This window comes from Cyprinodon tularosa, unplaced genomic scaffold (genome assembly GCF_016077235.1).
Source record: "Cyprinodon tularosa strain WSP-4 unplaced genomic scaffold, ASM1607723v1 ctg125, whole genome shotgun sequence".
NCBI lineage: Eukaryota > Metazoa > Chordata > Actinopteri > Cyprinodontiformes > Cyprinodontidae > Cyprinodon > Cyprinodon tularosa.
Genome location: NW_024038059.1, coordinates 123,807 through 136,411, shown reverse-complemented (window position 1 = coordinate 136,411; position 12,605 = coordinate 123,807). Strand labels below are relative to the sequence as shown.

Sequence of the window (12,605 nt, the reverse complement as noted above, 5' to 3'; positions counted from 1 at the left end):
AGACTTACGTAGTGAAGGTGATTACTTTTATCCAGAAAAAGGGATTTCTGCTCCAGGTATTCAACTCTTAAGGTTGATTTAACAAAATATTAGAATTTATAGCTTATAGCATTATACATCATAGGTGTAGGGGAAAGCTGTCTATAACTAGTGGAGAAGAATACACATCTATTAGGCCAATATTTTGTAAACCTATTTTTTATTGCTGATTTTCATGAATAATAAAGATAAATCCTAACACAAAAGAGATAAGTTTGTAATTAAAGCACACAAATTAAGAAAAAAATAAATAAAATAAGCAAATTAAACACAAGTACTATAACAACTTAATGAGGATGTCTAGGTAATTTGTGAAAACTATTTTTGCTTTTTTTCCTCCTCTGATTTATTTTTGGCCTCTCTCCATTGTCACCTTTCATCTTTGTCAAGGTGAAGAAATATTATGAAAACCAATCCACTATTGAGGGACGTGTTGTCAAACAGAGGACTTACACTACTGTTAAATATCTTATTTTGAAGGATACATGATTTACTTTGTAGAGCTACTTCCGCTATCTTCTGCAGGCTGAGGGCTTCAGGTTATATCATCAGAACTAAGTGTACAAAAAGACATGAAACACAAGACACTGAAAAAGATATTTTGTGCTCAATAGATGACATTTAAAATATAAAACCCAACGTAGTATTGTTTGAATTTTGCTCAGTGTTTTAAGTTTTAAACAGTTTTACAACAGTGTGACCTGTCCTCTAGATTTACCACTAGGGGCAGAGAAGCTGCCAAAGTCATTGCACTGGGTTGATACTGATAAACATGACTGCTTGTAACATTTTTACTCTCCAAATGTTATGAAAAAATGTTTGAAACTGCTTTACAAAAGGACAGGACTGAAGCACAGTAGATTCATTTTATTTTTTCATGGTTGAAGGTGCATCTCAGCTAGTATCTGCCAAAAGTTAAATTCACAAGTTCAGTTGAAGAGGTGAAAATTATGATTCCCAGAGGAATATGCTTTAAATATTTTTGTTCCATCTGTATGCTAGCTGTGGCAAAAAAAAAAAAAAAAAACTATGAGAGAACAATTAACATCTCATAATAGCAGCTCTGTAACTCTGCCCCAGTTATGGGGGAGATTAACTGATTCTCAGTAAGGTAGCAGCTGAACTTGCTATTTTTTTTTTTTTTTTGTATAAGAAATGCATTTAAATGAAAAGTTGAATAGAAGGGAAAGTGTTGCAGAAAAGATGCATACAGTAAGCACAGGGGTAACAGTACCTCAGAGGGTTGTGAAGCACAGAAAGCTTAATGGCTGGAAGAAGATTTATGTTTATTTTACTTAGTTCAAAAGCCTCAGACAAAATGATATTTGTATCATCAGATTTGAAGTTTCTAACATTTCCAGAGGAAAAAGAAAAACAAAGATTAACACAAGTTAAAGAATAACACCTAAATGTGGGCACTTTTAAAGGCCCACCTAAGTACAACTTCCATCAAATCAAATAAAGGACATCTGCAGGTAAACTCAGACACACATCACCAATTTGGCTGGTAGAGGGTGACAGAAAAAAGTAAAAAAAAATAAAAATAAATAAAAGTAATAGGGGCAAGCTTTTACTCCCAATTGCTTGTCAAATAAATTTCTAAAAAGATCTTGACAGTGAAAGCCAAACACAAAAGAAAGATCCACCAAATACATCGCATAAAACCAAAAGGTGCACTTTATTGTTTAGCACAAAGTACAATAAAACTGAACATTTCCATATTGTTCTTTTAGAAAGCATATTGTTCTTTTAGAAAGCAAAAAAAAAAGGAAAAGTTTTAATCTATCATATTTACATAAGAGGAGGAAATGGGAATGAAGAGTCAACATTAATCAAAATGTCAATTGTTATTCACAGAACTATTTTGTACTTTAAAGATGAGCTTTCCACTTCCTTTAGATCAGACTGAAGACTTTTCTAGAAGTTTTCCATCCCATCTCCACACTGGGGTATCTCAATATCAATCCACCCAAAAAGCACAGAATCACATCAATCCCTGAGGAATAAAATCCCACCCAGACTGGCTGCACTACACACCTGCACATACAGTACTTGTGATATATTTATTTTCTTTCTCCAACCCAATGGAGCTCTGTGTGGAATAACTCCACAGAATGATTCAAGGCTGTCAGGATCATCACAATGAGTAGGCTTTTACTGAATGATTACATTTGTTCCCCCGTTTCCTTGCTCCTCTGTTCTACCGTATTACATGTCAGAGTAAATCATCTAATGGAGAAGGGTGGCTGTTCACTGGAGTTGTTTCAGTTGTTGCGTGTTGAGTCCATGAATCCATAATAATCAGAGCAAAGGTAGCTGAGTGACCTCAAGAGGTCATTGGGGTATCCATATATGAAGGACATTCTGACCAGGTTATCTCTGTGATACTGCAAAGATTGTTCTGTGTGCCTGAAAACACCCCCCCAAAAAGTTTATCAATCAGGACTCTGGTGGAGATGCAGCCAAAGTGCTAAGACTGGCTGTAGGAGTTGCTTTGGTTGCCATTAGAGCTCTGATCACTTTCACTGCAGAAAGAAAATGGCAAGAAGAAGCTTATGAATACATCATAGATATTATTCATTTATCTCAACATCCACAACTAATCCAGACATACCTGTTTGGAGGTGGTTTGGGTTTGGGCATCTTGTTTAGAACAGCAGGGATCTCCTTCCTGTCATCAAAATTTTTCCACTGGTCATAGAGCTTCAGAATGACACGGATGATCTCCAGGATCTAAAATGAGAATAAATGTGCTTTTTTTTAATAAAAGAAAAAATAGTATTCCTGTATATTCCTAAATGAAGACCAGTTAATATCTCAATCCTCCTAAGTCTCATATACTGTGTTTATTTTGTAAAATTAAACATATAAGAGCTATTTGAAAAGAACCATTGATCCCAACAGTTGCTGTAAATAGGAGACTGACAAAGACACATTTTTACACATAAAAATCTGATTAGTGTGGCATGCATTTGTATTTAGTCCATCCGTGTTTATTCTTTTTAGAAACAACTTCCAGGTCATTTCCAGCCAACCACTCTTTTGGGATAATTTTTTACCAGCTTGAAAATGAAATTCAGAACCTAACCATTTACTGACTGATTTTATTTTTACATTTCTCTCAATCAGACCTGAGGCAGATCTTCTGCAAACAAATACACCGAATAATGCTGACATCAACTCAAGTAAGCTGCTAGTATTTGAAAAATTTAAGTGTAACAGTTAAATGGATATCAAACTCTAAAGATGTAATTTTTATTTTACTTAAAAACTGCACGCTTTTATGTTGGTCAATAATTAGATGACTTAAAATCTTCCAAATATAATAATCTTACTTTGTCCATGTCCACGCTGAGCTCAGAAAACCACTGCCTGGCATCTTTTTGTTGCACAACACATGCAACATGAAGGCAGGCTGCAGGAGAAGAACAAACGGATTAGGCCAGATCTGATATAGCCCATTTCAGGTCTGTAACCAGATTATAAACCAGACTGAGAAAAGGCAAGAGGGAACAACTGTTACCCAGGGCAATCATGAAGGGAGGGTAGAGCAGGCAGAGATCTGTCCTGTAGGTGTCGTTCACTATTCGCCTGAGAAAACATGACAGAAAAGACACAGGGTGAGGACATCCAAAACAAATTAGTTTAATAGGTGCAAGGCAAACGGAGCAAAGAATCATACCAGGCCAGAGGCAGCAGCATGTCCTCCTGTCCCATATCCTGCACGTACTGCAGCAATGGTCTATAGGGATGGTACACGATCAGGCAGCAGTCCTAAAAACACAGCAAACAATGAGTAAGATGACATCCAAAAGTCTTTGCAACTCTCAGCCTTTATCTCTGCATGATGGCAGCATCATGCAGCGGGATCCTTTTCAGCAGAGGCAAGGAAGGTGGGTAGAGTTGTCAGGATGGTGAATGCTCAATACAGAGCAACTGTAGTCAGCCAAAAGGACTAGAAACTGGCTGCAGGTTAAACTAAGTTTAACTTTGGGGGGGTTAAGATTTTCCTTCCAAGAAAATAAAATTAACGTGTTCCTTTTTCCTTTTAATTTTCCAATCATGTCATACTTTGTTGGCTTATCTAACTAAAAAATAAAACTCCTCACAAACCGAGGTTATAACAGGAAAAAAGGTTTTTAAAAAAAAAGAGTAGTTATACTTCCACAAGGCATTGAACCAAGTATAGTAGAATAACTATTTACTTACCATCAACTCCAAAAGGTAGAACTCACACTCTAATATCTGGAAAGAAAGACATAAACTAGATTTGAATGGTTAAAAGAAAACATTATGTAAAGCTGTATCAACTCAGAGGCCAGAATATCCAGTCATTCAAGTAAGATATTTAAAATGGATCATTTCAAGAACTCAAAATAACAAATCAGAAAGCCAGAAAACTTTGACGCATCAGAGCTCTGTATTCAAGATGGATTCTAATCGCATGAACTCAGTTTACAGTAATTTCATTTTTGTTAGCTATTCTTTATTTTTATGAAATATCTAGTCGTACGTGTAAAAAATGTTAGTGTCTATAAGACAAGATGTTTCAACTCTGTTTATTTTTTTGCAAAATCTTAAATTGTTTAATCGTTGGAACCAGTGATTTAGGAGAAAATCTCACATTCACCATTTTCTCCTATTTCTGATCTTTGAATTTTACAAGTGCTCAATATTTGACATTCTTGGAGTCTTGCCCAATCAGGCAGCTGTTTTCAAAACTTAATTTCTCCTAAAATTATCAAATTAGTTTTATTTAGAAGCAATTGTCCTTTTATTATGCTAAATCATTTAATATAATACAACTCTGCAATTAGAAATAACATTTTTATTCGCTGATAACAGAACTATCAATTACTACACCTGCTGCTGGCATATTGCTATCCAGGAGACACTGGTTTAATTTGTTATTTCGTTAAAAGAAAGAACAGTCAATGAGCTCTATGAGAGACCAAGCTACTAATGAAATGACATCTGGAAAAGAAAATGGAAAGTTCAGCAAAAACCAACTGTGAGATTTGCATTTATTTTACCCCATGGCAGCTCCTTAGCTTTCTGTTACACTAAATGTCTGGGAGTCTGTCTGAATTAATCATATATACGTTTTATATGTGGTGAGAGAGATGAAAATGTGTCTGTACATTAAAAGGAGATTTAGCAGAATGTTGTGTTTGTTAATGATGAAGTCATATTAATGTAGGGCTGGGCGATATAGAAAAAAAGCGTATCGATAAAAAAAAATGCATATTGATCGATACCGATAATTATTGAAAAGATTTGAAACCATATTTTATGTGCAGGTCTGCCTGGACTTTTTATAATATTGCTAAATGATTTAATTTTAATAAAAAACACAAACAAAGACTTCAAATTAAATCTTTATTTAACCAACTTTTTTAACCATAACAGAATTGTTTTAAAGAAAAATAACTTAAGAGACCTGGGTTATGTTATTAAATACTGACAAAGAATAAACTAAAGTGACCAGAAAAGTGACCAAAATAAATATAACAAATAAATAAATGCCCCCCCACCGCCCCCGTTTCCTGCTTTAACCTGAGTTATTACTTAGAAGTTTCTGGCCCCTCAGCATTTTTATCTCAATTGTTACAACTACGTGGGAAACTGCCCAGAACTGAAAATATATATATATTTTCCGAAGATTCCTCGGAGGAGAGCCGCGCCGGGGCCTACACAGCTCGTACTCCTGCGGGTGTGAGCAGCTGAGATGATAAAAAAAAAAGTTGGTTGTGTTATCAGACTTGGTTTTCACTGGTTCCCGACACATTTTACAGATGAATGTGGTTTGTTTTTTGTCCGACTTGCCATGGCCGAAATACTGCCAGACTGCCGAACTACAAAAACCCTTCTTTGAAACAATTTCCTCCGCCTCTCCTTGCTGCGACATCTTCATGTGCTCTGTGTTGTGGTTTGAGAGGGCGGCACGATTGTGACGCGATTGTGATTGGTTGGGAGGAAGCAGTGACTAGCATAAACCTACATGCTAGGCTACAATGAGAAGGAAGGAAAACTGCGTTTCTTTTTTATCGAACTTTTATCGACCCTCTTTTTTTCTATTGCACCACACGTCTATCGATCGATATATATCGTTATTGAATTATCGCCCAGCCCTATATTACTGATTAACATCATATGTGGCACCTCTTGCCTCCATCAGTAGTTTTCGTTAACATCAGATGATTAATTTTTTTGTCAGCCTGTTTATCACATATATATTTTGGTCTGAGCAAACGGCTCATCTGAGTTCAGGTAATTCTACTCCACAGCACTAGTTTTGCTGTGCGCACACTGCTGGCACATTGACTCCCTTTTCCTCTCCTGTCACGAGCTTCTGTTACTGTTGGTTCTGGTTTTGAGTGTGATGAGAAAATGGCAGCGGCAGGTCAGTCTGAATCGAAGATGGAGTCATCTGTTAGAAGTATCCAAAGTATAGAGATACTTTCAGGCAGCCAGTGACAGAGTGGTTTGTACACTCAGTAAGTCTTAAAGGAATAGTACACCCAAAACATGATTAGCCTTCATTTTCTACTCACCCCCATGCTGAACAACACTCTGGAGTACTTTTTTGATATCTCAAATGCATCTGGAGATCTGGGAGACTTCTTGCTGTCTGCTGACATTCAAATAATGGAGGTCTGTGGTGACCGAGACAGAAAGGTCCATAAAAGTCCACAAAAAACGTGTCAATATTCCTCCATACTGCACGTCCAATGTATTCCAAGTGTCCTGAGTGGGTAGCATCCAGAATTTACTCGAAACGAAGTCATTTAGAATCATTTTAGAGCATAGACAGTAGTGTATAGGATTTCCTAAAAGCGCGTTCACGAGCCTACGGAAACCGCAGCAGACCAAACCAGCGCATTCAGCTCGGCAAAGAACTCCTGCTCTTCCTCAACACTGAAGTCCTCAGACATTTTTCTTTCGTTGTTTCTTTCTTTGCACAAGTGAACAGCACATTTCTTCTTCTACGCTTGCATTATCGGCAGAGCAGACGCTGAATGCGGTTTCCGTAGGCTCGTGAACGCGCTTTTTAGGAAATCCTATACACTACTGTTTATGCTCTAAAAACATTCTAAATGACTTCGTTTCGAGTAAATTCTGGATGCTACCCACTCAGGACACTTGGAATACATTGGACGAGCAGTATGGAGGAATATTGACACGTTTTTGTGGACTTTTATGGACCTTTCTGTCTCGGGCGCCATGGACCTCCATTATTTGAATGTCAGCAGACAGCAAGAAGCCTCCCAGATCTCCAGATGCATTTGAGATATCAAAAAAGTACTCCAGAGTGTTGTTCAGCATGGGGGTGAGTAGAAAATGAAGGCTAATCATGTTTTGGGTGTACGATTCCTTTAACTGGCTTATTGCGGGAGCACAACCACGATGCACAAGCACCTTAAAAGGAAACACAGGAGTTGTTGAAGATGCTTCTTAAAAGGAAATTAGCATGTATGTTGATATGTGTTTAAACATCTAGTTAGCATGTGCTTTTTATCAATCTTGTAAAGTATGATGGTCCACTGTCTTTGGATGTTAAGTAGCCCCTCTCGACTCTTTGGTAATGTTTTTGGTAAACAACGTTGAGCAACCCTATGCAAGCGCAGTATCTATTATGCTTTTGAGACGGCACCAGACTTAAGACAGAGGGTTTATCGAATGAGCAGACACAGACAATACGAATTCAACTTTTTTTTAAACTGGTGTCACCATCCGCTAAGCCCCAGCAGTGGGGATTTCTTTTTCAAATTAGTTGTTAAGATTAGCCGACTAATCTAAAAAATAGTCGAAAGATTGGTCGTTAGAAAAACAGTCGTTAGTGGCAGCTCCAGTAATTATGAAGATTTGCATTTCTCTGAATCACGTGCTCACTTACGCACAGGTAGAGGACATCACATTTACAAGGATCCTTTACTAAAGTTAATGTTTGTTAAATCTGATGTGTTGCCTTTGTAAAAGAAAAATGTACGATAAGGAAATGTTGCAGGGCCAAAGTAATTGTCAGTGTTAATATTTTAATAGTGGCTGTCATGGAAAAATATGAACATTAAAGAATATGACAGTCTAGAAATGCAAGACTGGAATCACCCCTGAGATTTAACTTTAAACCAAACTTGCTCCGAAACCTTCAGGAATATTTTCAGCTTGGGGTTTGAACTTCTATGTGGTTTTTAAATTCACTACCGGTACTTTGAGGAGCTTTTACACATCATAGTATTTTTGTCTTCTTTAAATCCTGCAAGAGTTTTTATTACATTATTTCCATCAGCTGCCTTTTTGAGAGAGTGACCTTCTAGAGATGAGAACTATTTTCTTTACCCCCAAACAGGCCCCAGACACCTGCATCGATCTCTTTTACTATGTCCGTAATGTAGACAAGAAAAAATATGTTTACGTGTCACAGTCCTGTGCTAACTCATTCTGCGCTGTATGAACCTCTCCGTCCTTTTGTTGTTTTAATTTATAGCTAAGGCAGCAGTTTGTCAAAACAGTGCTGCTGACGTATTGGTAACTCCATGCTGGCTATAGAGAGGTGAACAGACCTTCGAACGAGGAGCTAAGCTTAATGAGTTTCTATCACATCAGTGCCAACATTAGCTGTGGAATGTCACATATTGATGAATAATACCGTAGCGACACTTTGATAGAGTATAAGAGGTTCTTGGTAAGCTGCTTAAACAGTACATAAATAACACTGCGAAGGAAGCTGCTAAATGCATAGCTTTGGTTCTCATCTACCATTTTGACAATAATAGAGTCATTTGAAGATTTGAGTTATGACTTAAAGAAATAAATAATATTCTCCAGTGTGAAATACCAAATGGATATGAGCTTAAAACATCTGCAGGTTTATCAGCTACTGTTTACTCAAAGTTCTGAGATAAAATTAAGGAAGTAGTATTTTACTTACATGATTCATTCTGTAGGGAAACTCCTTTGGAAAGGCATAGGAAAACCTGGTTTTCACTGTTTGAGAAACACAGAATATTAACAGAAATCCTCATATAAAGGAGAACCCAAAACAGTTCTGTTGATCTTGATTAAACAAGGTCACTTACAAACAGATGTTGCAGCAGAAATCAGCCTGGTGTTGGACACCACGCCAAATTCCTGGAAAAACAATGAACAGAAATAAGGCTTAGTTTTGTTTTTTTATCATTAACATCCTTAGGTGATAAAATAAAGAGAGCATACACTTTTTTTCCTCTGAAAAATTCTCACCTCAACTTTAGAGGCCAGAAAAACACAGGTTGGCGCCATGAGCACAGGATCTATACTTTTAAGAGAATACCTAGAAAAAAAGAGAGAGAAAAGGAAAGTAGGAGATTGCTAATGTTTCTGCCAGGCAGCAAAGACGTAAGGAGCACACATTGAGCAGGGATTGGACTAAAGCAAATATGTAAGATGCTACAGATGTGGTATAATATAAAGAGCATTTAGTTACAAAGAGCAAAATTTCTGATTCTCTTCTTAAGGCTCTTTAAAACTAAGTACAGTTGATAACCTGATAGCAATGATGTGATTTAAATTTCGCCATTCCCCGGGTTGAGTTCAAAAGAGTTATTTATATTAGCTGACAAAAAGTGGGAGTTAATAGTATGTAAATACATCCTCATTTCAATATCAGTTTGTGCAATATTCATATTGCCAAGGAATAATTTAAGTGTAATAACTGCATTTTATGAAGTGCAACATTACATGCTAATGTAGTGCTGCCATTTGGATAGTCTTATAACAGTAGATACTCATAATAGACACAAATAACATTAAACAGTTGAACAAGCAACAAAAAGCACAGCTAAAAAGGGGGGAAAGAACTATATATACATGAAGCTTAGGCAAAAATCTGGAAGCTTCACTTAAAGCACCTGCGATGTCTCTTGATCAGCCTCAGCCAATTAACTCAATGTTTACAGTCTCCTTGAACCCCAGTTGGCTTTGGAGATGACAGAGCCTGGTTCTGCTGGAGGTTCCTTCCTGTTAAAAGGGAGTTTTCGGCTCCACCAATTGCATGCTCAGTGCAAGGGATTGTAGAGAATCAACGAGTCCTTACAATCAGCTTGTTTTCATTAGATAGAAACATTTTTGAAGAATCTGACTTTGTTCCTTATTTGAATAAATTGAATAATACTTTTCTAACTGCAGCTTTTCTCTGAGCGAGTCTCTCGAGGTTGTAATATATTGCAGCTGATACCGCCAACATTTGTCAATATTGCAAAACTTTCTAGCATCGCGCAGCCCTACTATAGATAACAGAGGTTTTGGTATAAATACAGCAGCTTTGAGATGTTCCAAAAATCCAACAAGAGCTAAATTGGGAAGACTATGCACAATTTGTCAGCTAAGCTGCTGGGTACAGAATGTTTCAGGTAAGACAGATTATTTTGAAGCAGTAGAAACGTATATCTATAGGATTATTCTATGTCCGGCCCGGGGTCTTCCCACATGCAATTTAAATTTTTGAGGTAAGAAAGAAAATGGGCGATTTAGGCAAGTCTTACAAGATTTTGGAATTAAGAGAAAAATGTTTTTATGAATGCACTTTCTTTAACTAGATCACATATAAGTAGTAATAAAATCGCCCCATTCTTCCTATAGAAACCTACCTGGCATAGAAGCGTTTGAAGTAGACTGTGGCAGTGGCAATGACCTGCTGTCTGAGCTTCAGATGCTCACCCAAAGCCTGGATGACTAAAAGGCAAAAGTATTAAAAAAAGAAATTGTTGCAATATCTTGGAACAAAACAAAACAAGCAAGCCTGATACAAAGGTTTAAATATGAAGAGTTAAGGTATTAAAAATTGACAGACACAGTAAAGTCATGTTATGCCTTTCCTGAACTGTTAATTGAATTGAAAATACCATTAGCGAAAAATATCTGCAGCTTCCAGTATTCTTCTTCTGTGAGGAACTTCAGATCCTTTTGGCGCTCCTTCATCAGATCCTGCTTATCCAGAACCCACTGCAGACTTTCAAAGACATATATAAAATTAATAGAATTAATATAAAAAAAATATTATTATTATTAGCCAAGGTTAAAACTATATATTAAGAAACCATACAAGCCAAGCCCCCAGACAGCTCAGCGACACTACTGCCAACTTAAAATATATATATATATATATATTTATGTTTAGGGCTTAAACTTGAACTCTGAGTTTTTTAATTGTTTAAAGCATTTTTTTTTTTACCACAGCATTAGTTTTCAAGAAATTAGTCGTCAGATTAGACGTGAAAACGGTTAGGCCTAAAAACAAAGACACTCAGCTACGAATTAAAGACGTAACATGTCAACATTTTCAAGAAAACCTACTAATGAGAACTCTGCCAGAAGTTCCCCGCCATGTCGCCAATTTTTATTAAAACTAAAAGAAAATTATAATTTATAATCTCCCCCCACAAAGGAGCGCATACAACAAGGAAAGTACTCTGCTAGCTACAACGGGAGTAACATCAAATATCGTCCGGAGATCATTTGATATTTTTTTTAGTTCCGCGTTTATGAGAAACGTTAAAGAGCTTGAAAAAAAACTCAATATTTTAATCGTTAATTTTAAATAAATTTAATAAAATGAACTTTGGGAAATGAACAAATATATCAGTTTTAGACAATCATACTTAAGTTTAGTCGTTGTGTTATGCACCTACATGTCCAAGATAACTTAATAGAAAATAAAATAATAGTTTTTTTTAATTATCTACACGTTATTAAATGTGAACTAAATGTTACCTCGGTTTGTAAAAACATACAGCAGATGCCATAACGTCCTTATTTTTAAAAACAAAGAATGTTTTACGATTTAAAATCCATTATTATCTTCTAGAGTTTCCATTTGTACACTGATGACCTCATGGACGCAAGTCTTGTGGCTTAAAACAATTTACCAGTGGGCTTGACAAATACCATAAAAGAAAAGGAATAGTTCCCGTTGTGTCGCTTCTTCCCATCATGCCATACATATTACACCTCTTTTAAACTGTACAAGACTTAAAGATAACTCCACGTCATAACTCCAGTTTGCACTTATTTCTTAGTTATATTAGATTTCATAAAGCAAGGACCAATATGTCTTATTTGGAAGTAGCTTTTACAAAATGATAAACAGGTTAATCATTAATTCTGACAGTTCTTTTCTCTCAACAATTCACGGTTTATTTGCGTTATTGGATGTAAACGGTCTTGACAAACAAAGCAATGACTTCATGGTTTATTCAGTGGCTGCAAGGCACCGAAATCATGTGACTCTAAAGCAATCATCTCCACCACCTTACTTGACAGTTAGTTTTATATGTTTGAGCTAATATTGGTTGTTGTTTTCCATACATCATCCCCCACTTGCTCTGTCAGAGTCGTGGTGGTGCTGGTACCTCCAGCATTCTATATCCGAAAGACGGGATACACCCTAAACAGGTGACCAGTCCATCATAGGGCAACACAAAGACACACAAGCATGCACACAACATCTCACCTAAGGACAATTAACCTAAACAGTCAGGTTTTTGGGCTGTGAGAGGAATCCGGAGTACCAGGAGAGAAAAACATGG

General features: G+C 36.6%; 1 protein-coding gene across 1 annotated transcript; it reads right to left on the bottom strand.

Annotated features, from left to right (window-relative positions):
* Positions 1-1,698: 1,698 nt before the first annotated feature.
* ccnc (cyclin C) lies at positions 1,699-11,524 on the bottom strand. The gene is made up of 12 exons (XM_038276508.1): positions 11,374-11,524; positions 10,923-11,029; positions 10,668-10,752; positions 9,283-9,352; positions 9,120-9,171; positions 8,972-9,027; positions 4,249-4,284; positions 3,722-3,813; positions 3,563-3,630; positions 3,375-3,454; positions 2,654-2,772; positions 1,699-2,564 (listed from the first exon to the last, which is right to left on the bottom strand). The coding sequence occupies exons 1-12, from the start codon at positions 11,403-11,405 to the stop codon at positions 2,510-2,512; spliced, it is 852 nt and encodes a 283-aa protein (XP_038132436.1). The 5' UTR covers positions 11,406-11,524; the 3' UTR covers positions 1,699-2,509.
* Between the last annotated feature and the right edge of the window lie 1,081 nt (positions 11,525-12,605).

Bases quoted from the DNA above. Each gene is read 5' to 3' on its own strand.
- ccnc (XM_038276508.1), bottom strand. From the start codon at position 11,405: ATGGCGGGGAACTTCTGGCAGAGTTCTCATTA. The intron at 9,028-9,119 runs GTAAGTGACCTT...TTTCTCAAACAG, and splicing joins TTCTGCTGCAACATCTGTTT to TGAAAACCAGGTTTTCCTAT. The intron at 3,814-4,248 runs GTAAGTAAATAG...CTGTGTTTTTAG, and splicing joins TCTACCTTTTGGAGTTGATG to GACTGCTGCCTGATCGTGTA.